Source organism: the organism of the source record quoted next, unplaced genomic scaffold (genome assembly GCF_019419815.1).
Source record: "Pyrus x bretschneideri cultivar Hongxiangsu unplaced genomic scaffold, Pyrus_bretschneideri_v1 Contig2, whole genome shotgun sequence".
In the NCBI taxonomy this organism is placed as follows: Eukaryota; Viridiplantae; Streptophyta; class Magnoliopsida; order Rosales; family Rosaceae; genus Pyrus; species Pyrus x bretschneideri.
In genome coordinates, this window is record NW_025999501.1 from 13,698,674 (window position 1) to 13,722,094 (window position 23,421).

General features: G+C 37.1%; 3 protein-coding genes and 1 non-coding gene across 4 annotated transcripts; 1 reads left to right on the top strand and 3 right to left on the bottom strand.

Annotated features, from left to right (window-relative positions):
• The first annotated feature begins 2,611 nt into the window (after positions 1-2,611).
• LOC125476948 (expansin-A4-like) lies at positions 2,612-4,826 on the top strand. The gene is made up of 3 exons (XM_048583647.1): positions 2,612-2,780; positions 2,983-3,301; positions 4,110-4,826. The coding sequence occupies exons 1-3, from the start codon at positions 2,633-2,635 to the stop codon at positions 4,417-4,419; spliced, it is 777 nt and encodes a 258-aa protein (XP_048439604.1). The 5' UTR covers positions 2,612-2,632; the 3' UTR covers positions 4,420-4,826.
• An 11,696-nt stretch (positions 4,827-16,522) lies between these two features.
• On the bottom strand, positions 16,523-16,595 carry TRNAK-UUU. Its single transcript has one exon. It is a non-coding gene; the product is annotated as a tRNA-Lys (tRNA).
• A 16-nt stretch (positions 16,596-16,611) lies between these two features.
• On the bottom strand, positions 16,612-17,599 carry LOC125476645 (elicitor-responsive protein 1-like). Its single transcript, XM_048582964.1, has 4 exons — positions 17,472-17,599; positions 17,308-17,373; positions 16,981-17,125; positions 16,612-16,810 (listed from the first exon to the last, which is right to left on the bottom strand). Exons 1-4 carry the CDS (start codon positions 17,536-17,538, stop codon positions 16,669-16,671), a joined length of 420 nt encoding a protein of 139 aa, XP_048438921.1. The 5' UTR covers positions 17,539-17,599; the 3' UTR covers positions 16,612-16,668.
• Positions 17,600-19,890: 2,291 nt separating this feature from the next.
• On the bottom strand, positions 19,891-23,127 carry LOC125476949 (receptor-like cytoplasmic kinase 176). Its single transcript, XM_048583648.1, has 6 exons — positions 22,663-23,127; positions 21,964-22,268; positions 21,559-21,694; positions 21,284-21,426; positions 21,066-21,189; positions 19,891-20,617 (listed from the first exon to the last, which is right to left on the bottom strand). Exons 1-6 carry the CDS (start codon positions 22,712-22,714, stop codon positions 20,163-20,165), a joined length of 1,215 nt encoding a protein of 404 aa, XP_048439605.1. The 5' UTR covers positions 22,715-23,127; the 3' UTR covers positions 19,891-20,162.
• Between the last annotated feature and the right edge of the window lie 294 nt (positions 23,128-23,421).

Consider the following 23,421-nt stretch of genomic DNA (forward strand, 5'->3'; position numbering starts at 1 on the left):
ATTAAAATAATCAGCATGACGGTGTTCAATTATATTCATATATCTTTTATCACGAGACTGGTTAATAGAAATCGAGGTTTTTCTCCTTAGAAACATCCACGACACCAAAAGGGCAAAGTTAGCCAAATAGTTAAGCTCACACTAGTCCAAAATAAATCCAAGATACAATTGAAGCAATTTACTATATTTGTAAAGTAGCTCTCAAGTTGGGTTTCTCTTCTTGATATATAGATGTAGATATATATATATATATATATATTATTTTTTGAATGTATTTTATATAAGAAGTAGATAATTGAATTCCCTTTCTCCGGAAATAAATAGATGATGTTTATAAATGGAAAAATAAATGGAGGCAATTAAAATGGATTTTCACAAAAAAGGAGGGCAGGCAGTTGGTATTGGTGGACGTGCCATGTGCGCAACCCAATCATAGGCAATAAGACTATAAAGGAAGACTCTAGAACCCGGAAAAAAGCCTGACCCCGCCGCAGTAAGCACGAGCCATGCACCGTGAACCCTCCAAGACGGGTCCTACTTACGGTTAAGGCTCATGGCCAGTGTGCCGCGCGATAGAGGATGATTTATACAAAACAGGTTCACGTTGCGTCCAAATTAAGTAATAAATTTACTTTATGTGTTTTTTCATTAGACCTGTATTAGTGAATAAAAACATCACAATAACAATAAATTCGTTCTAAGTAAGTTGTTTTTTGCAATGTGGCTGGCTGACGTACAACACTAGGCTCTTTATTACCAGTTAATATTCATTTATCTGTTAAAGATGAGATGACATTGTTTTATCATACAAAAATTAAAATCATAATTAAGTATTTTTTTTAATGACAAAACGGTTTTCAAATAGAATAAATTTTTCTTTTGGTTATCTTTAAATAATGATAAAAAAAAATTAACTATGCTAACTATAACATGAATAGGAAATAATGTCACAATAATATAAAAATAAAAATAACTTGTTACATAAAAAAAAAACTCTGCCTCACCCTTTTAATCTTCTTACCCTGCTAACGATAGACGGACAGATTGGGACCCACATTTTACGCGCTTTACTTATCTGTCTCCAGATTGCTATTGGGACCCACCTTCATCTTTCTTATCGTTTTTCCAATTTTACAGTTTTTTTTTTCTTTCTAAATTAAATAAAAGGGAAAGATGCCAATTTTCTCAACAAATTGCAGCCATTGCTGATGGCTCAGCTTGTGATACAAGCACAAATGTGACTTCCACTCACTACTATTTTTTCTGTTTTATTCTTCATGAATTTTTGAACAAATCCTATATATATATATATATAGGATTTTCACTGCGATTTTTTTTTTTTAATTTTTTATCGTTTAAGTGTTTGTTTTGGTTGGACTGAGGTTTTTTATTTTCCCAAATTACAAGTTGGGGAAATGTTCATATACTAAAAAGATAAGGGGGAGGGGGAGAGAGAGAGTTAAAGTACATATTCTCAAGCATTGTTTGAGCAAAAAGGACCAATAATTGTCATTATTATTTGGTTTTACCTTGATGGAGTTGTTATTTGAACAAATCTCACAACTTAAATAAGACAAATTGTGGATCGATGCTTTTGGTGTGATGGACAGTGCGTCGATACATGTTTTATAATAAACAGAGTTGAAAAATAACTGTATAAATTGATGACTGGGGTGACACATCGATGAAGATATTGTCTTGATTACTGAACATCCAAAATTATTATAAATGGACACTTGTTATCTCTCCATACACCCATTTGTTAATTTTGGTGTTTAAATTGAATAAAATATACGAGAATCAAGAGACAAGAATATACATAAGTGTATAAACATAGAAAATAAATGCACGAAAATAACATTCCAAAAAATTATCGTTACTTGCCTATTTTTCTCCAATTCCTTTTCCTTTTCACTTAAAATGCTTGTAATGTTGGATATCACACAACTAATTAAAGAAATTATGTCTACCCATTGGACTAATGATACTTAAGGTTCACATCAACAATGTGAAAATCAATGGGGTTGGCCTCCTTAGCTTCAAAATCTATTTCATGCTAATTAAATCCTAATTGGCTTAACTAAAGATTAATTAAGCTGAGGGTTGTGTTTCACAAACTACTTTTAGCGTCTCACCTTATCAAATAAATCAAACGAAAAAACAAATATAATTAAACATGAATGTATAACAAGAAGAAAAAAACGTGTATTTATTGTTTCTCTGATCGGCTCTCCCTCTCTCCCCATTGGCCCTTGAACTTGCCCCCCAACTTGACCAAACAAAATCAACACGAAGAGAACCCATGTGTGGTGCACGTGCACATCAATTCATGCTTCCCCAATGAATGGTGACCCAAAAAAAAAAACTTGGAAAATAAGAAAATAAGAAATAAAAACAATAAAAATAAAACCTTTTTTTTTGTAATAAATAAAAAAGTAAATAATAATAAAAAATAGATCTGAGAGTGGGCATTAATTATCCAGACCACTGATGCCCTGCTCGCAACCTCCATAAGTACCCCCACCTTCTTCCCGCTTCCTATTCGCTCCAACGCCAATCCCATATCCATCAGTCTCTCTCTTCCTTCTGCTTTCTCACTCCTTTCTCTCCCTCTCTGACTCTCTCTCCGGCAATGGCTTTCCTTCGCATGCTCTGCATTGCTTCCCTGCTCTCTCTCTTCATGGCGGCCAACGCCAGAATCCCAGGGGTTTACACTGGTGGCGCATGGGAGGGCGCCCATGCCACCTTCTACGGCGGCAGCGACGCCTCTGGCACCATGGGTACGTCCCCATTTTCTTTTTCTCAAAACCCCATTTCATAAGCTTCAAAAAAGAATAAACCCATTTCATTTCTGACTTTTTTTCTTCACAAATCTGTCTCATTTCTTCACCTTTTCTCTCTGTTTTTCAAAACCCGTGTTATTTTCTAAATTTCTACTCAAAATCTGAGTCTCCTAAAACCCTCATTTCTCTGTTTTTTCAGGTGGCGCTTGCGGGTACGGCAACCTCTACAGCCAGGGCTACGGCGTCAACACGGCTGCGCTTAGCACTGCTCTGTTCAACAATGGCCTCAGCTGCGGCGCCTGCTTTGAGATTAAGTGCGGCGACGACCCCAGGTGGTGCCACCCAGGCAACCCCTCCATCTTCGTCACCGCCACCAACTTCTGCCCTCCTAACTTCGCTCAGCCCAGCGACGACGGCGGCTGGTGCAACCCTCCCCGCACTCACTTCGACCTCGCCATGCCCATGTTCCTCAAGATCGCCGAGTACAAGGCCGGCATCGTCCCCGTCTCTTACCGCCGGTGAGTAAATCAAAACCCCAATGTCACAGTCAAGTCTCTGTTTTCTTTCGCTCCTTCTGCGTTTATTTTTCGTTTGGACGGAAATACCCTCGTCGTTTCTTACTTTTTACCTTTTCTAAAGGAATTTCAACGAAAAGCAATCGGTTTACTTTAACGAAAATCATATTTTTATCCTATAAAATCAATTATTTTACTATTCATTTTATCATTTATATTTTGTGGTTAAAACTCAAAGTTTTCTTCTTAGTTTTTTTTTCCCTATAAAATCCTGTTTGGCAGCCGATAAACAACCGTAGAATACAGTGCTCCACTGTTAAGAACATTCTTGTTTTCTAATTAACCAAACAGCAGATTTCTAATTAACCAAACAGCAGAAATGTTTTTATTTTCTCGCGAACCAAACAGATCTTAATGTTAGAACCTTTCTTGTGTTAGTTAATCATCCGTCCCGCTTTACGTCGTTTACCCGAAAATAACCAACGGGAACCCGTTTTCCCTTTACCACTTTGCTCAAAATGACCAAACTAGCCTCACCCGGAAACCCGTGTGCCTTGGTTTAGTGTAGAGTGTAAATTACCCAACGCATGAAGGGTATAGAAGTCTTTTGACCTTGCTAGGGTTACTGTAGATATTTTACGCCGTTCGACGCGTGTATAGAAAAGGTACTAACTTTATGGGAAGTTGCACCACTCCCGCATCGGAAATTTACCAGTCAAACCTACTCATTGACTTTTTACCGCAGTAATTAACCAAGTCACCGCAGTAACTAAACTTTGACTCTGTTTGTTGGATTTTTTATTTTCTACAGAGTTCCCTGCAGAAAGCAAGGCGGCGTGAGATTCACAATTAACGGCTTCCGTTACTTCAACCTGGTTCTGATCACCAACGTCGCGGGCGCAGGGGATATCGTGAGGGTGAGCGTGAAAGGCGCGAACACGGGGTGGATGCCGATGAGCCGCAACTGGGGGCAAAACTGGCAATCCAACGCAGACCTGGTGGGCCAGACCCTGTCCTTCAGAGTCACGGGCAGTGACAGGCGCACCTCCACTACCCTCAACGTGGCGCCCGCTCATTGGCAGTTCGGACAAACTTTCACCGGGAAGAATTTCCGCGTCTAAAATTAAGGGAAAAAGAAAAGCTTATGCACTATCTTTAATTTTTTCTTTTTAAAATTATCCAAAGCTTAATTTCCCGCGTTTGGATTTTCCTCTATTTTCCCGGGAAAATTTGGAGTGGTGGGAGCTAAAAGTAAAGTATTAGATGATGTGGGGGTTAAAAGTTAAAATTGGGTGACTAGATAGGTAGAAAAGTGACTTACTTTTCAAGTGTGTTGTGTGCGGCAACTTTTACTTTTTTAACTTTTGGTGCTTTTTTTTGCTTAAGTGGGAGGCTGGAAAAAATTAAAGTCATCCGGCCAAATGATATATATGTGTAAAAGGAGCTGAAGTGGCTGCAAAGAATCAACATGCAGCCCGCAGCTCTTTCTATATCCTTTTTAATATATAATATAATATATTTACGTTTAGTCTATTAATTTCTGTGTATGGATTACTTTTATGGAAAGAGATCCTCTCTGCGCATCTTTTTTGTCAAATTCATTCAATCATTTAATTCGAATCTTTGAAATTTAATTTAAAGTTAGTATAATTTTTAAAGGAGATTTATGTTTGTATCCGTTGAATTAAATTTTAAGAATCCAGATTAATTTATTGTGTGGATTTGATGGATCCTATTTTTATATTGGTTTTTGGTTGGATTAATGTTGTCTTTATTAAAAAAAAAAGGATTGTATTAAATAAATTTCAACATTACATCAAACCGTCTACAGAAAAATAATTTCAAAAAGGAGAAAACTATTGCTGGCAAAAGCTGCACATATTGTAAACATACGTACGTCACCCAAATTAAGCTCGATTGCTACTTTAATTACCTCGACAATGCAAAACCTGCAACACATTACTAATCATATTGACTGATAATGTTCCAGTTTAATTACCTCATTTTTCGGCAGGTCTTGATTTTATCACAAACCCAAAACAAAAATAGAAAGATTTCAATTAAACAAGGGATTAAGGAAACGGGATTCAGATTCAAAATACAAGGCAAAATGATTTTTTTTATTTTTTTTCCATGTATTTTGTATCATTTTGGGGGCAATGGTGGAGCGGTAAGATGGGGGACTGCAAGTTCCTCTAAGTTTAAGAATTCTTTTAGAATACTCTTTTATTGAATATCATTAAAAAAAAAATTTCGGATGGCCTAGTATGCCACCAATTAGTAAACGGAGATTTTTGACTCTTATTAAATGAGAGAGATCCATCAAGGCAAAACTACTGTAGATGCAAGATATAGAAGGGAAATGCATACTTTTTTTTTGTTTGCCATCTTTCAATTTTTAAAATTTTAATGAATGAATAATTCAATATAAGTTGTAATTTATTCTATCACATTAAATCACGAAAAATGGAAATAAAATTGATGATAATGTTGAATTGAAATGGATGGAGGGCCATGACGTTTATTGCCTAGAAGGCAGTGATGATAGACGGGAAGAACTGGCTCCATATGAACATATCTACCAGATTGTCCGGAGGAAAACTGCATCACGGTTTCACCTTTGCAACTTCCTCTGCACAGGCGCATTCATGGCCTCTTGGAATTTTGCCCAACCTACCTCCTTTCGGAGATGCTAAGCATACGCATGTCCTTTCTTTCCTTGGTTTCAGAAGTTGGTTCTTACCACCTCACTCAATAAGATAATGTCCTTCTCATGAATGATCCGTTGATTACGAGAAGAATTTACATGACACGGGAACGCTGATACATTAGCTAATCAATGTGTCAATATTTCGTTACATAACATTGCAATTGTATCAAGGCATGAGAGGCTACGATACTAATATATTTGTACCATGTAAGTTGCTCTCGTCGATTATCCATCAAATTTTATATACATTTTATAAATGCGTTGTATAGTTATTTTTTGGTTGAAAAACGGGGACAAGAGCTCAAACAAACCTATTTAATAATAAATCTAGACTAGGACATCCCTAGTCGATCATCACGAATAAAACGAATTGAACAAGAAGGAAGAATATCAAAATAAAAATTAGCTAAATCTAAATCAAGACTATAACTTGTTAAACTATCAGTCACAAAGTTCTTTTCTCTGTAGACAAACTGAAGTTCGCATTGCCAAAATATTGAAAGACAACCAGACAACTTCAAGTTTTTTAAAAGAATACTTCAACAACTCAATTGGAGAAGGGAAAAAAAAAATCCTTTAACTATTCACTTGTCCTTTCCAATTCCTATGTGCCCTTCTTCCAATTCAAAGTATAAAGAGTATTTTTCTACATGTATTAGACAAGGCCGTCTCTGAGATTTCGGAGGTCCTGTACGAAATTTATAAAAGAGCCCCTTCTTAAGGCCATCTCCGACCGAAGGGTCTAGAGGGCCGAAAATAGCCCGAAAACCGTCTCCAATCGAGGGCTAGGCCAGATGACTTGTGGAATCTGAGAGGGCCCCACGAAATCTTAAAGGGTTGGTTGGCGCCAGTTACTGTTGGATTCAAATTTTGTTTTTTTTTGTTTTTTTAGGTTTTTTGGGCCATTCCTCACAAAATTTTCATCATTCCTACACCATTTCAATTCTCATATTTTCCTTCCTCTTTCAAAAATCTATCTTTCAATTTTTTTAATAATTTTGAAATGGCCTCGTCTGCAATGAAAGGTAGGGCTTAGACCCGAAAAGAAGATGAAGCTCTTTGCAAGGCTTATAGATGGGTGTCGGAAGATAGTGTGAGGGGGAATTGTCAAACAAATGACGGTGTTTGGACTCGTATGTCCAAAAAATACGTAGAGTTCTATGAAGGCACCATTCCAATGAATATTCGAAATCACGAGAGTTGTTCTTCAAAATGGAAGAAACATCTTCAGCCAAGTTTGAACAAATGGCATCAAGCATTGTTAGCAGCTGCAAGTAGACATGAAAGTGGCGTTAATTACTACAACTAAGTAAGTGTTTTCATAATTTATTTTAAATATTTAATTATATTACATTTAATTTCATAAATTAATTTCCTTTAATTTTTTTCTAGGTACACCAAGCCTAGGAATTGTATATAGATAGCAGCTCGAAACCCTTTCAATTTCACAGTTGTTGGGAAATTTGTAAAGGGTGGGTGTTATTTGAAGATCCACCACAAAGAGCTCCTACACCGGTGTTCAGAACTACATCCTCAGCTGCAAATATGGATGAAGATGGATCTCCAACCATTCACCAAATAAGGGTAGAAAATCCGTCTTCTGGTGAAGGTTTCATACCTAGGGTTATGGTACGAAACAAGGCACGAAGGTTGAAGGAAAAAGGGCAAGGCAAATGATGATTACGTAATGAAGTGGCAACCTCATTGCGATTATTGGCAGAGCAAAATGCCCTTGAGGCGGAAGAAAGGAAGTGTAGGTATGAAGAACGGGCCAAACAAATACAAGAAGAGATGGATGATAAGAATATGCAAAGGAACACTTCAAATTACACTCCAATGAGTAAGGCTTATTTTGATAGGAAAAAAAGAAAAGAAATTATGAGCCGACGGCAGATGTTTACCTCTGACTATATTCATACGATGGCGGATGATGAAGATGATGTTGATTACGGATATTAAATTTAAGTTGTTGTAGTTTTTAAATTTAAGTTAATGTTGTTTTCGAATTTAATTTGTAGTTTTTAAATTTAATTTTTCATTTTTAAAATTTAGTTGTAGTTTTTAAATATACGTTGTAATTTTTAAATTTAAGTTGTTGTTGTTTTTAAATTTAAGTTGTTGTAGTGTTTAAATTTAAATAATAAATTATGTTTGACCCTATAGCTCTCGGTTGGAGACGAAGGCAAATATGGTCTTGTATTGTTCATTAAAATATTAATATCTTGGAGGACCAGAGGGCTAAAACGAGCCATCTGACCAGCCCTCAGTTGGAGATGGCCTAAGATAGTTTTAAAAAAAGTAAAACAATGTATTGATGTTAGAAAATAATCACTTAAATCAAAACAAACTTTAGCACTCACTAATTGTAAGTTTACATATATCATTAATTATAATTAAAAAAGCTACAAGCATAACCTTCACTAAATAATCAAAAGCAGTTCAATCTTAAACAACCAAACATGAAAAAAAAAAAAAAACTTCAAAACTGTGACATCCCACATCGCCCAGGGGAGTGATCCTTATATGTATATTCCCATCCCTACCTAGCACGAGGTCTTTTGGGAGCTCACTGGCTTCGGGTTCCGTAGGAACTCCGAAGTTAAGCGAGAAGGGAGCTAGAGCAATCCTATGATGGGTGACCCATTAGGAAGTTGCTCGTGAGTTCCCAAAAACAAAACCGTGAGGGAATGGTAAGCTCAAAACGGACAATATCGTGCTACAGTGGTGGAGTGGGCCCGGGAAGTGATCCGCCCCGGGCCGGGACGGGGCCGGGATGTGACAAAAACTCTAACTTTAAAATTTCACTTGAAAATATGACATTACTATACAATAAAATTGAAAAACCATTGTTTTTTGGGATGTTATTATTGACAATTAGAATATGTCATTGTACTCCAAATTTTTATATGGAGTAATGCTAGGGAGATTAAATTTGTAAACTAAATTTTGTAAATTAGACATATGAGCTGATATACGTGCTCATTTAGTCTTCCTAGCATTACCTTTTTATATTTAAAAAGGAAAAAAAATTACTCTTATAAGGAATGTAATGAGATTTTAAAATGTTAACAATAGCCATTTTCGAAATATAGAACATTATTACATAATATTAGATGACAAAATTTTGGGGGCCCCTACAAATTTGGGGCCATTTGCGACTGCACATTTCGATTTCGCTCCCCCCCCCCCACCCCGCGCGGGGGATTAGATTATGAAAGATTTTAAAGTATGATTAGGATAAACTGATAAAGAAATAATATGATTGCTCTTACTTATAGACCAGAGTGAAAGCTAACCCTAAGGGGAGTTGGAAGAGGCGGCCACCTAAGGCCATCTCCAACCGAATAAGGATTAGAGTGCTCGTTATAGCCCTATAGCCCTCCAAGAAATTAATATTTCAATGAACAGTATCATGCATTATTTATTACCATCTCCAACCGAGGGGCTAGAGGGCCATAGGCCAAACATAGCACTGAGACAAAAAATATCTCCAACCGAGGGGGCCAAAGGGTCATAGAGCCAAACATAATTTATTATTTTAATTGAATTAATATGGTTACTTAAATTAAACAATCTTAATAATTTTTCGAGTTGGAATCTCAATAATTTTACGTCTCGGAATTCAAGCGCGACGTGTTGGATTTGGAATGTCAATAATTTTTTTTTTTAATGTTGTTTAAGTTTTATGTTGTTTAATGTTACTTAATGTTATTAATATTGTTTAATGTTGTTTAGTGTTACTTAATGTTATTTAATGTTGTTTAATAGCTTAGGAAGTTATAGGAAAAATTGTAATTTAATTTTTTTTTTAATTTTGTTAATAAAAAAAATTCAAGACGTCAGTAAGTAGTCGTCAGGATTCAAAATGATGGACTGGCTGGCTGGTTTGGGCTAGCTGGTTGGCTCAATTCTCCAATTGTGGCCCAATGGGGCCCGTTAGCCATTTGACAGGAACTGAAAAGTGGGCTATAGCCATTGATTTCGGTCATCACCAAGTATGAGAAAGGTTCGTTTTTAAGAATTTGAAGGGATTAGATAATTCATAAAATCCAAAATATATGAAGCTAGAGACAAATGATTTTTTTATTTTAAGAGATCATAAGAGGATTAGATATGAATTGAATTTTGGGGGTCAATTGAATTTTGGAATAGATAAGAATAGATAACTTTTCTTATGAGTATTTACACGTCCAAATTAGACGTAATCCATTCTAATCTAATCATAGACACTAAACAAGTCCAAATTGGGGGTCAATGATTTTCTTGAAGGATGGCAGCGGACGGAGAAACAGGTGGATGTCGAGGCATTGCTGCAACAGGTGGTGTTTGGGTTTTGGCGCATTTGGAAATGTCTGAATGAGGTCGTGTTTAAAGGGGTTCGAACTTTACCCCAAGTGGCTGTTGAGTTGTGGCAGCGGCATTTGGTAGAAGTGATACAGTGGGAGAGGGATGTGATGTTTTAAGGGTTAGGTTACCTGGGGTGGGGAATTGTCACATCCCGGCCCGGGGCGGATCGCTTCCTGAGCCCGCTCCACCACCGTAGCACAATATTGTCCGCTTTGGGCTTACCATTCCCTCACTGTTTTGTTTTTGGGAACTCCCGAGCAACTTCCCAGTGGGTCACCTATCATGGGATTACTCTAACCCCCTTCTCGCTTAACTTCGGAGTTCCTACGGAACCCAAAGCCAGTGAGCTCCCAAAAGGTCTCGTGTTAGGTAGTGATGGGAATAAACATACAAGGATCACTCCCCTGGGCGATGTGAGATGTCACAATCCACCTCCCTTAGGAGCCCGACGTCCTCGTCGGCACACTTCCAGCCAGAGATTGGCTCTGATACCATATTGTCACATCCCGGCCCGGGGTAGATCGCTTCCCAGGCTCGCTCCACCACCGTGGCACAATATTGTCCGCTTTGGGCTTACCATTCCCTCACGGTTTTGTTTTTGGGAACTCCCGAGCAACTTCCCAGTGGGTAACCCATCATGGGATTGCTCTAGCCCCCTTCTCGCTTAACTTCGGAGTTCCTACGGAACCCGAAGCCAATGAGCTCCCAAAAGGCCTCGTGCTAGGTAGTGATGGGAATAAACATACAAGGATCATTTCTCTGGCCGATGTGAGATGTCACAGGAATGATTTAGGGGATAATCGGGGGGAGGAGTTGGGAATTGGGGAATGCACGGGGGTTGGAGTTGGAATTCAGAGGGGGATAGGAGACAGGATGTGGGAGGGATGCTAGCAGAAACCCAGTTTTGGCGCATTGAAACTAAATTGCAATGCGGCATGGATGAAACATTCGAATGAAGGAGGGGTTGGGTGGGTCCTTCGGGATTTTGCAGGGATTCCGAAGCTAGCGGGAGGGGAAGGAGAGGGGTTATTTGGGAATGCAATTATGGCTGAGGTTGAGGCAATCCGTAAGGGATTGGAGGTGGTGGTGGGTAATGATGTGGGAACTAGTGCTAGGTTGGTGGTTGAGTCGGATTCTAAGGGCTTGATTCAGATGCTTAATAAAGCGGTTACGGTTGATGTGATTCTTGAGATTTATCTCCAAGATATTTGGAGACTGGCAAGCTTATTTCAGTCGGTGAGGTTTTGCTTTACCCCTCGTCATTGTAATCGTGCAGCTCATTTGCTTTACCCCTCGTCATTGTAAATTAGACATATGAGCTGATATACGTGCTCATTTAGTCTTCCTAGCATTACCTTTTTATATTTAAAAAGGAAAAAAAAATTACTCTTATAAGGAATGTAATGAGATTTTAAAATGTTAACCATAGCCATTTTCGAAATATAAAACATTATTACATAATATTAGATGACAAAATTTTGGGGGCCCCTTCAAATTTGGGGCCATTTGCGACTGCACATTTCGATTTCGCTTCCCCCCCCCCCCGGGGGATTAGATTATGAAAGATTTTAAAGTATGATTCACATGGATCACAAGTTTGATACTTGATTAATAAAACTATGTGCTACTCAGTACAAATTTTTCTAAAATATAAATCATTGTACATTTACTCAAAAAAAATAAAAATCCATAATTTTTCTCAAAATTATTGATGTACACCCCGTACAACGCCCCACCATGCCCAAGACCCATATACTTGCTACTGCGCTGCCCCTTTCATGCCTCGTTGTGCCATCGTCGAACCCACTGTCACTAGAAATAAGTATTGATTAAGGTTTTTGTAGATTTTCATGCGAAATGATTTTGACACCCAACAATGTTTTATGGCCATTGGATTGTATAAAATACGGAAAAATTATAGATCAAATATTCGCAGAAGTTATTATTGATGGCTGTTGGATTGAATAAAGTATAGAAAAACTAAAGATCAAATATTCACAAGAGTTTAGAATAAAAAAAGATAGTGCAAAAATTATTTCTTTTTTTCTATTATTTTAAATTTGGTAAAATTTCTAGCATTGAGTGTTTGGACTCGAGTTTTGAGAGATTTGGCCTAGGAAAAAGCTGCTTTGCTCGAATTAAGTTCTGAGAAACTAATGAACCATAAATTTTGAGATCAAAGAGGAATCTATCCTAACTTACTGAATTTTTGGTCTAAAAGTTGAAATTTTATAGTGTTGCCGAAGGCCTCTTGTGAATCTCGATAGAGAGATGCCCAAAGACTCTTGTGGCTTACAAATAATTTCTTATATGGTATTTTTACAATAAAGTAAATGTTGGATGAACTCCGATGAGTGCAAAGTTCTTATTCTCTTAATTTTTATTTTATTTTATACAAAAACTCTAATGTTTCATCTCTCTCAAATAAATCAGGTCTCGTAATATCAGTAAATTCCTTTTAAGAAGGAGCCGTTATTGGCAATTCATAGAAGTCATCATGCACTTCAAGTACGTAGAAATATAAGGGAAAAAAAAATTACACTTGAACGAATGCGTAATCTTTTTTAAAGCATCAATAATATCATCTTTTAGGAATGGAGATAAAACTGAAAAAGGAAGTTTTAAAGCATTTTCTTTAGGAAAATACTGGGGACCATGTTTTGTAGACCGCATGATGTGGCCGTTAATGATTGTGTTTCCTAATTTAATGATTTAAAAAAGGAATCCAACCATCAATCATAGTAATATGCTCTACACAATATGGTTGAAGTAGATGGTCTCTCTAGGATCATCCATTTTCTTTATAGAATGAGAAAATTGTACAAATGACCCCTCAACTTTAACCCAATTGGAACAATGATCCCTCAACTAAAATTCATGACCATCAGTCCCTTAACTCATAAAAACGTAGAACTATGATTTTTTCCGTCAAGTTCGTCAGAATACCATCAAAATGAGTCATGTTAGAAAGATCATTGCTACAATTAGGTTAAAGTTAAGGGACCATTGCTACAATTTTTTTCATTTGGTTCTCCATTTGCCCCTTCATTCAGCCTCACATGCGTGACACATGACAAATTTTGACTGAAGTTCTACCGGAGTTGACTAAAAGTGCTATAACTGCACATTTTGATGAGTAAAGGGACCAATAGTCACATATTTTTAGTTGAGAGATCATTACTTCAAGGGTAAGAATTAAGGAACCAGTGCTACAATTTCCTCTTATAAAATTGAGTATTCATATGTGATTCGTAGATTAGCACCAACCAGTTTGAGGTAGTTAGTGTGCGTGGCACACCTTTATTGGTGAGTATATCTGCCGAATACTATCTACAACTGCCACTCAGACTTGTTCTTAATTAGTCTTCTTTTCCTAACCATGTTGTACCACGGCAAATGTAATTTGATGCTACAAAGATTTTTTAATGGTGCTTTGAAGTATCAGATATTTAAAAAATTTTAAAGATAATTTTTCTTTTGAAAAGCATAAAATAAAAATTTAACGATTAAAAGCTTGAGGGCATCTCATACTTCAAAGCACCATAAATATTTTGTTGATGTCAATCCTCAATCTTTGAAATTTTCTCGTCCTAGTTACTCCTTTTACCTAAAGCATCCACAGAACTACCATTTTCCATTAGTTTAAACTTGATTCATGTTTAGCTTGTAAGAGAGCTTGTAACTGAAAGCACTTTTAATAGCACTTATGACCTGAAATATTTTCTATAGAGGTATATTCTCAAAAGAACAATTAAAATATGTCCCGATTGCGTTACAACTTTATGCATTTCGCAAACACATGTTGTCAAATGGTTCCTATCAGATGGTCACAGCTTGCTAATATCTTGAATGCCCTTCAATTTCACTCCCCCTTGGAGGCAATTAACATTGGTTGTCTATTTGCTTTCTTGCAATCAATTTTTGTGGTCCTTTTTGTGCATATATATGACCAAAGAGCACACAAAGCATCGAACGGACGGTGAAGATTTCATTGAAACAAAACCAAAGATGAATGTGTCAAAGATGCTAAAATTGAAGCTCTTTTATTTGCTTCCAAAATTAAAAGCTCAATGCTTCAAAAGCAAACCCTAGAGGGCGGTGCTAGGTTCCATGTAGATGTGTAGAAAACGTTGGTGGCATTTATACCTTATCCACCACATTATCTCACAACTTTCGGTGTAAGAAAAGAAACTCCATTGGTGCAAAGATTTTTGCAGTTTAGGATGTCAATTGTTAACGGTTTATATTCTTCTAACGTAGAATATGTTTGCTAACTTATGGCTGATTTCGTGTTGCTTAAATTTTTTTTAAAACAGCTTTTTAAAAAAACTGGAGCCTTAACGTGTTTGGAAAATGAGAAAAAAAACGTTTTTTGTTTCAAAATCACGGGTCCAAAACAACTAAGCAGCTTTACACATGTTTCTCACAAAAACCTTTTTTTTCATTGGAGGTAAGTGAACAATACCAATTGATGAAACTTTCATATTCACAATCTTAAAAGCACTTTTAGGACTATAGTTTATCAAACACTTATTTTGTTTTTTTTTTTTCCACAGCTGATTATTCTTACAGCGAAAAAACATTGGTCAGGTCAATGTGTTTAGTCTCAATACTTGAATTTGAAGTGCCGTTTCTGTACATTAAAGTAATTTAAAATATTGTTTTGTAAAAAGCAGAATTCTTTGACCTACTCACATATTATCCCTTCTATATGCTTTTGGTCAAGTAGTCACATATTTGGAATCTTTATACAAATTGGATTTTGAGGTTGTGAGGGCTGATCTATCATATCCATGGAGATTGGTAGAATACGAATATATATACTTGGGAATCCTATCAAAAACTTGTTTCTTCAATTTTACAATTTACAGTGCAGCCTACGCCAATGTCAAGAGGCCACGAATTGCTTGTAAGGCTACCTATTTTTAACCTTATTTATATTATTTTAAAATTTAAGAGGAGTGATGTTCGCTTTTCTCTAGCATTTTTTAGCTATTGAATTGAATAAATGAAAGAAAAAGTATCGAATTAAGCATAAAAGTGCAGATCAAAAAAGAAGTGCGAAAATAATATTTTCAATAACAATCTCAACTATTTGGAGCTCGTTTGACAAATGTTTTTAAAGGACTAAATACTTGTTTGGAAATGCTTTTAAAATAATTGAAGACACTTTTGATGAAAAACACTTCCAAACGAGCTCTAAATAGTTTTGAAATGAGGCCTAAGCACCAATGAATTTTAAATTTTGTCCAACATTTAAATTTAGTGAAGAATTTTATAAAGGGTGGCCCAATATAATCTTTCTTTTGTAGCCCAATGGACTAACCTTAGAGCAAGTCCAGCGGGACATTTAGCCCAATGGACCATGGACAGAACAGGACCAAATCGCTGGGGAGATCAAGTCTAGCCCATGCGGGCTTCAGCGCCGGAGGGGGCCCGAGCGACAGGCCTGACACAAATTGCTAGCCCGAGAATACCGGAATATTTGGCAGGGATTCTTCCCGATTCTGATATCAACATAAAACTCCACCAAAAATTATAATTTAAGCACAAAAAATGCTAAAATGAAAAGAAAGAAGTTCTACCACTGTGAGTAACAGAGCTTGCCAGATTTTGGAAAAACGAAACAAAAAGCATGCACAGTGAAAAGAAAAAAATTTAACCATTAAGTCTTCACTCGGAATCACAACACCAACAAGAGAATCCCAAATATTCAAAGTAACAAGGAAATCTCACCTGAAACTACAAGCTAGAGCTTGAAGCTCTAGGGTCTAGGATCACTGCACTTCCCAATGCATCAATGGTGCATGCAAGGACCCAGTTGTGTTGCTAAAGTTGCCAGGAGTCCAAATATACAAGTTCCAAGTTCACGATGCGAAGAAATGGTAGGGAATTATTGTGATGCTCTCGGTGCTTTATTCGAAATTACAAATAAAATTTTGTATTATTTTATAAAAGAAAAAATACTAATATTTTATTATGTCAGTGCTATTCAATTTTAGAGGTAGAAATGCAAAAAGTAATTACTATTCACTTGATGGGTTCAATAGTGAATAGCCAGCCCTAAGGGACCTTTGCAACGTTGGAGTTGCTCTTATAGTTGTCTCAGGTAGATTGGGCCTTATTTTCTCATTCTATTTAAATGAACCCAAAAAGTAAAATCACAACGCCGTCTGTGGGAATCGAACCCACGACCACGTGGTTAAAAGCCACGCGCTCTACCAGCTGAGCTAAGACGGCTTGACGGAAATTTGAGCAATCATGATTATTTATTCGTGAACTGAGAACATTTGGATTTTGAACAACAATTTGCTTATGAATTTAAAGTGAAAGTTAAAGCAACAGAGATCTCTCCGGCATAAGTCTTGTCTTGAAGGACAACTCTGTGCTTTGCAGATCGAAGTTCAGCCTTTCCTCTCTCTGTGCCCAACGCTATCACATCCTTCACGTACACCCTGCATGCCAATCAACAATTATAATACAGATGTTATGTTGCATGTACTGTATCTAACAATCGATCTATTCGCGTTTAGTCTTTAATTTATTTGAGAAAGTTCTGAATTCAAATCTTACGTTTGATAATTAATGTAATAAAAGTGACAATGATATATGCATAGGACTTTACTTAGATTCACCGACAACTACATCATGGTCCAAGAGCTTTTGGGTGTCCATGATACGAAACCAAAGCATATATTTGTGATCTGCGCCTCCAGGATATTCCACGTTGAATGTAAACTTTTCATTCCATATTGGTTTCGTTCCTGATCCTGCATTTGAATATATATAGTACTAACCCAATTAATTTCATTTGTGATCATTAACCAAAAACAAGCGAACGGGCCAATTATTTATGGTCCTTATCCTTGATTGGTTGGCACATATGAAATCTATCTACTAGCAATATGAGTATAAAATATGTCATGAATTACATTTTAGTCACGATTCTGACCTTTGGCCACGTTGCTTGTATGCTTTTGATTTCCATATTGGATTATAACATACGTGTTCATCTTTACTGCAAATTTCAAGAATATATGAACACAATAATTAAACATGGAAACAGATTTGAGGCAAAGCAATACAGAAATGATGGAATTATGCAATTAAACAAACCAAAAAAATCCATGTTCTTGAGACCCTGAGCTTCAACCAATGTGACCTCCAATACACCACCTGCCATCTCTCTCTCTCTCTCTCTCTGTGGGAAGTTCAAACTGGATCGATGGTTTAAGCTGTGGATAATGGAATCAGAAGTCATGGTCGTCCCATGCAAATTGGTGTTATATATATAACTAATTAATTCTTTTTTCCGGCTGTGCGTTGTAATCTGTTTTGGTACGTCAGAAACTTCTATGGCACAATTGCTTTGAAGTTGGTGCTGTTTATTAATTGTTTAATATTGCCAACCAGAAGGATTTGATAGCAGATAATTTTGAACGAAATTTTACCTGGTTGCATGCGAGATATGATTTGGACTATCATTAATGAAAATTTTACGACACTTCAGAGTATAAAATATTCAAGAATATATTAAAAAAAAATTTAATGAAAATGATTTGAAAATTTTGAGTTTTAACGATAAGAATAGAATAAAGGGTAAAATGAATAATACCAGAATTGACTTTTTAGTGTAAAAATATGTTTTTTCGTTCAAATAAATAGCACTGGAAGCTTTTTGTTAAAGTTATTTAAAAAAAACCCTCTAATCTGTTTTTCCAAACACGTAAATTGCAAGGGACTTAACTTTATGTTGGTTCGGTTAGCTGGTCTACTAAGAAATGGAATTGATGAAAGTCAATGATAGTGATTGGGAACCCAAAGAACTACCACCCTATGCGACCAACCTCCCCCACCTCCCCCTCCGCGATCCTATCCACCACCCGTCAACTCGGGTTCCCGCACACCCCGTCCTCCACGACCCATCCCACTGATGCCCGACCTGAATCTCAGAGAGAGAGAGAGACATCGACCAGCAAAAGAAGCAGCGTACGTCGTTTGTATTAGTTAGAATTTCATGGGTTTGTTGGGTAATGCATGGGTATGCTTACCCACTCCACTAAGAGATGAGCATAATGAATATGGATTAAGCCTTAAAATTTGATCCATTTGATTTGAGTCAAAATGACTTCCAAGGGGTGACACAATAATTAAGCCTTAAAATTTATATAAATGTTGTCAAAATTAAATTCCCCACAGTTTCTATCTTCCTAATATTTTCCTTTTTCATTTGAAAAACATGTTGAAATAAGCAAAACGGCAATTCTGTTGCCGGGAGTCGAACCCAGTTAAACAGCTATCCGTTGTCAGATGTGCTACAGCGGATTCATGTGCTTACATGAAGAATCAAACGCTATATAAACGATTAGGGAATAATCATAGATTCTACGTAGCTGATATTACCTCTAGTTAGGTTTTTAATTTTTTTGGGTGCGGTTTAAGTATTGACAGAATTAATTAAAAAAAATTAATTTCACTGTCGGATTTTTTTTTTTTAAGAAAAGTACGATATTTCATTCATTGATAGAAGAGCATTACAAATACAAATTATGAAGAACTCAGCCCAAAAGGATCCTTGCAAACTAGATCAACAAATATTACAATAAAGTATCACTAATCGCTCGCAAAGCAACAAGTATACTTCAAGCACTCATAAGAGCTCATCAAGAACCACACAATTACACATATCAATAAAACCGTTAAACTTTATGTTACATGGAGATCATGTGAGCATGATCTAGAACACCAAATGAAGTAGATCTAGCAAATCAACCAACTCCACCCTTCGCACAGATATCCAAAGGAGGTAGCGCACCAAATCCAAAGTTAAAATCAAGCACTCTCCTACATAGAGCAATCAAATCAGCAAACTCTCCTCCTGGAAATTATTAAATGATAACAAAATAAAAGGATAAAAGGATAAAAGGATAAAATCATGTTGCCGCTCCATATCCTTTGGAAATCAGAAAGGCATATCACTGCACCAGCTAAACCTAAAGTGTCATACCGATTAAACATGATCCCGACACAATTCAACATTTTCCATGGCCTCCAATTTTAACCATTTATCGAAGGTGATAATTGGATCCAAAACTTTGTGTTAGCTGTGTGCCTGGGCATAAGACAACAATTATCATAGTGACCATAGCATTTCACAATGACAATTCAACACCAGATAAAGTAAATGAAAAATGAGAGAAAAGAGACCAAAGATAATTTTTAAGAAGATTGCCGCCGACCTCAAAGCCAAAAGCATGGATCGACGGCAAAGAATTTTTCCTTTGGTTTTTCTCAAGACGGCTAGGGTTTCATTTGGATCTTTAATAGGTGTTCTAATTTCAGGCCATGGAAACAATGGATTCTTGTTGAAGTATGAATAAAAACTTATATAACCGCTGTTCGGAGTTATAATATCTCCGATGCACCGGGAGCTTACGACTTACATGTTACATTTGGGAATGAGACTCCATATGAGACATTCATGGAGGATGTTATGAAGGTCATATAATTTCGAGATATACCAAAAATACCCGAATGAGCTGAACCTGAATCACACTTCTCATACACATGTTGCAATTCTGCGTTTCTTTTTTTCAGTAACCAGAACAGAATTCTGCACCGTCGGTGATTCTGTGAGTAAATCACCGCAAAATGCCATAAGGCAATAGACTCGAAGACATTATACACAATCACTACACACTACTTGAACAATTCTTGGGTATGTACAAATTTGAACTCTCAAGATTAAGATTCAAGACTTCACTTCACACCTTTCCCCATATCTCGGGCAACACGAAAGCTTTCTCTTCAAGCAAAAAGTGGGTTTCTGGAAGGCCGGGGATAAGCAGTCACGCTGAGAGCGTCGTCAACACTCCTTTTGCTGGAGTCAGGCGCACCGTTAGGAAGGCCTTGACTAGTTGCATTGTGCTCTTTCTGTGTACTTTTTGGTATGCCCTTTGTGTCCTGAAGTTCCTCCAGTATGGTTACCACTTCATTCATGTCAGGTCTGTACTTGGGATCTACAGCAAGACATTGAAGTGCAAGGACGGCAGCCTTTTGGGAACGACTGACTGAGTACTGACCTTCAAGGCGAGGATCAATGACACGAAAAACTCGGCGTTTGTTTCTCAGGTATGGTTTTGCCCATTCCACCAGATTGTGTTCTCCAGTTGGCCTGTTCTTATCTATAGCTCGTCGTCCAGATAACATTTCTAGAAGAACAACTCCGAAACTGTATATGTCACTCTTGGTAGTAAGATGACCTGACGAAGAAAACAGCAATTAGATAAGCACTAACTGAACTTTGGTTCCATTAAATTCTTAATACCTGAACTTTGGCAATCGCAGCCGCATTACAGCAGTGACCGACAATTGAACGAAGGTAATTTGACAGAATATTTTTAGGCGTTTGATGCATTAAGAGACCAAAATAAGAGAAGGCCATGAAACGAAATGAAATCACCCCGCTCACATTCTCTTTTAAGATTGAAAGGGCCATTATTTTGTGAGGGTAATCTTAAAAACTTAATTTGAAAGACTATTGTCTTGTGAGGTATAAAATTTGAATTCTTTTGAAAAGAGCCAGTTATTAGCTCCGCAAATTGAAATATCATCTAAAGCATGACATTCGACCCGAGCTTGGTTTCTAAAAGCCAAAGAGGTTCAGACAGGCAAAGGGTCTTAGAGAAGAATGAAGTATGAAAGTAGCACCTGTGGCTAAATACTCCGGAGCAGCATATCCCTGGGTTCCAATGACCCTAGTAGAGACGTGGCTCTTGTCACCAGTTGGCCCATCCCTGGCTAACCCGAAATCAGACAGCTTTGCATTGTAGTTCTGAAATTAAAACCAGATGTCAGTGGGGGGACCCTGAAACGTGGCACATCAAACCATACTTGAATCTGATGAAAATAGGTATCAAGTTACAAACCGAGTCGAGCAGAATATTTGATGACTTGAAGTCACGATGTATGATTTGTCTTTCAGCATTGTGGAGAAAGGCAAGTCCCTTTGCAGCGCCGAGGGCAATTGTCATTCGGAGGCTCCAAGAAAGTGGTTGAAAGTGAGAACTTCCTGTTGCAACAATAGCTAATGCTTCAGTAACAAGGTATCATATGCAACTTGCAATATGTTTTCTCTAAGGACAAAAAGGGGGAGGAGAACTATTGAAAAAGAATGCCGCTAGGGAGGATGCAAGGAACTCACTCCTGAATAGATGATTTTCCATGCTGCCCTTAGGCATGAACTCGTAAACCAAGAGCCGGTGATCATCCTCTAAGCAATAACCAATGAGTTTCACAAGATTGGGATGATGCAGCTCACCAAGATAGTTGATTTCTGTCTATATGTCCAACAATGTAGTACTATTAATCACTCTGGTATTGAGAGATGCTCCGAAAATAATGCAAAATCGACAATCTATAATCTAGCCAAGAATTGCAAGCATTAGCAGAGTCACAATAATCTTTACGGATAATTTCAAATTGCATTCTCATAAACTAAGAGAAATAAACTACTAAGGCAGCAAGTTATAAGTATACAATTCACAAAGAAGATATATCAGACCACTGTCAAAACTCATAAAAATGAAAACGAGGTAATTGGATTTACCAGCCATTCCTTGTGACCCTGGAATCCATCTTGGTTGAGTTTCTTCACAGCGATCACCATGCCAGTCCCGGCCTTGGACGCTTTAAGCGAACTTTCATCCATCCAACCTTTGAAAACAGAACCAAAACCCCCATCTCCAAGCACACTGTCAGGACGGAAGTTTCTTGTGGCGGTTTTGAGCTCACTGAAGCTGATACTCTTCAAAGTAGTGGACTGTAAGATCTCACCCTCGCTCCGAGGAGTCAGGGGCAAGGAAGTCGACGAGGCCCTGCTACTTGAACCACTCCCATTTTTCGAATTGAATCCTGCAGAGAAAGCAACCCGATTGACATATATCACAAAAGATTCAGTTCACAATGTAGTGGTGAACTCATACTATACAATTATAAACTTTCATCATTCATCACCAAAACAATTTCGCCAAAACAAAACCTTTAAATACTCATGATTCTATATTTCTATCAAATTTGAGAAGTCCCTAAAACCCCATCAACAAAACAGATGAACTGATATAAAAGCAGTGAAATTATTGCCTCACTAAAATAAATTATCAACCAAAAACATATAAAATTACCTCAAAAACTAAGAAACCCATCTGGTCAAACAAAAAGAAGACATTCAGGAAAAATAAAGTTCAACAATTTCTGAGGTAAAATCAACAACTGACTTGTTTTGTTTCCAGAAAAATATTAAAAATACCTGTATTGGAAGGACTTTCAGCCTTGATTCTGTTGCTCCAGCAAACCCCCATCAGACAAAAGTTTCCCAAAATCTCTCTCTCACCAAGGTCTTCAAATCCAACATAAACCCTAAAAATCCAAACTAAAAGATCCCCAACAGCAAAATAAGCAAAGATCTTCTTTTCCCTGCAGACTGAGATTTTGTTTTCTGGGTTCAATCTGCCAGCACGATGTTTTCCTCTTTCCCCAGAAAAAACATAAATACTAAGAACCCAACTGCAATTCAGACACGAAAAATATCTCAACTTTTTACTTTTCAGATACCATAGCTAGCGGTAGCTGATAGCATAGACCACTGATGCTTTTGGGTTGGTTCCCTTTTACTTTTTTTGGGTTTTGTTTTTTGGATGAGAAGCTAACAAACTTCTTCGGTTGCCTATGTAGACCTTCGGGAAGTACACAGAGCCAGACGCGGTTGACTTGGTTTTTGGTTTCTTTGTCTTTTTACTCCAACAGAAGCTTAAAAATTGGATAATATTAATATCCTCTGGTTTTGCTTTTGCGTGTGCTAATTTTTCCATTTCTTTTTTGGTTAGTAGATGGGGTTTATTGAGAACGACATCTTAGAAGAGAATCAGTCAATGTTTACATAATTAGAAGCTGGAATCAATGTTCATACGAATTTTTGCAAAAATGGTAGTCCGTACAGATACTTTGATATCTTCAAAAGAGAGAGAAACCATTGTTCTAGTGTTAAATTGTTAATTCTGGAAAAAAG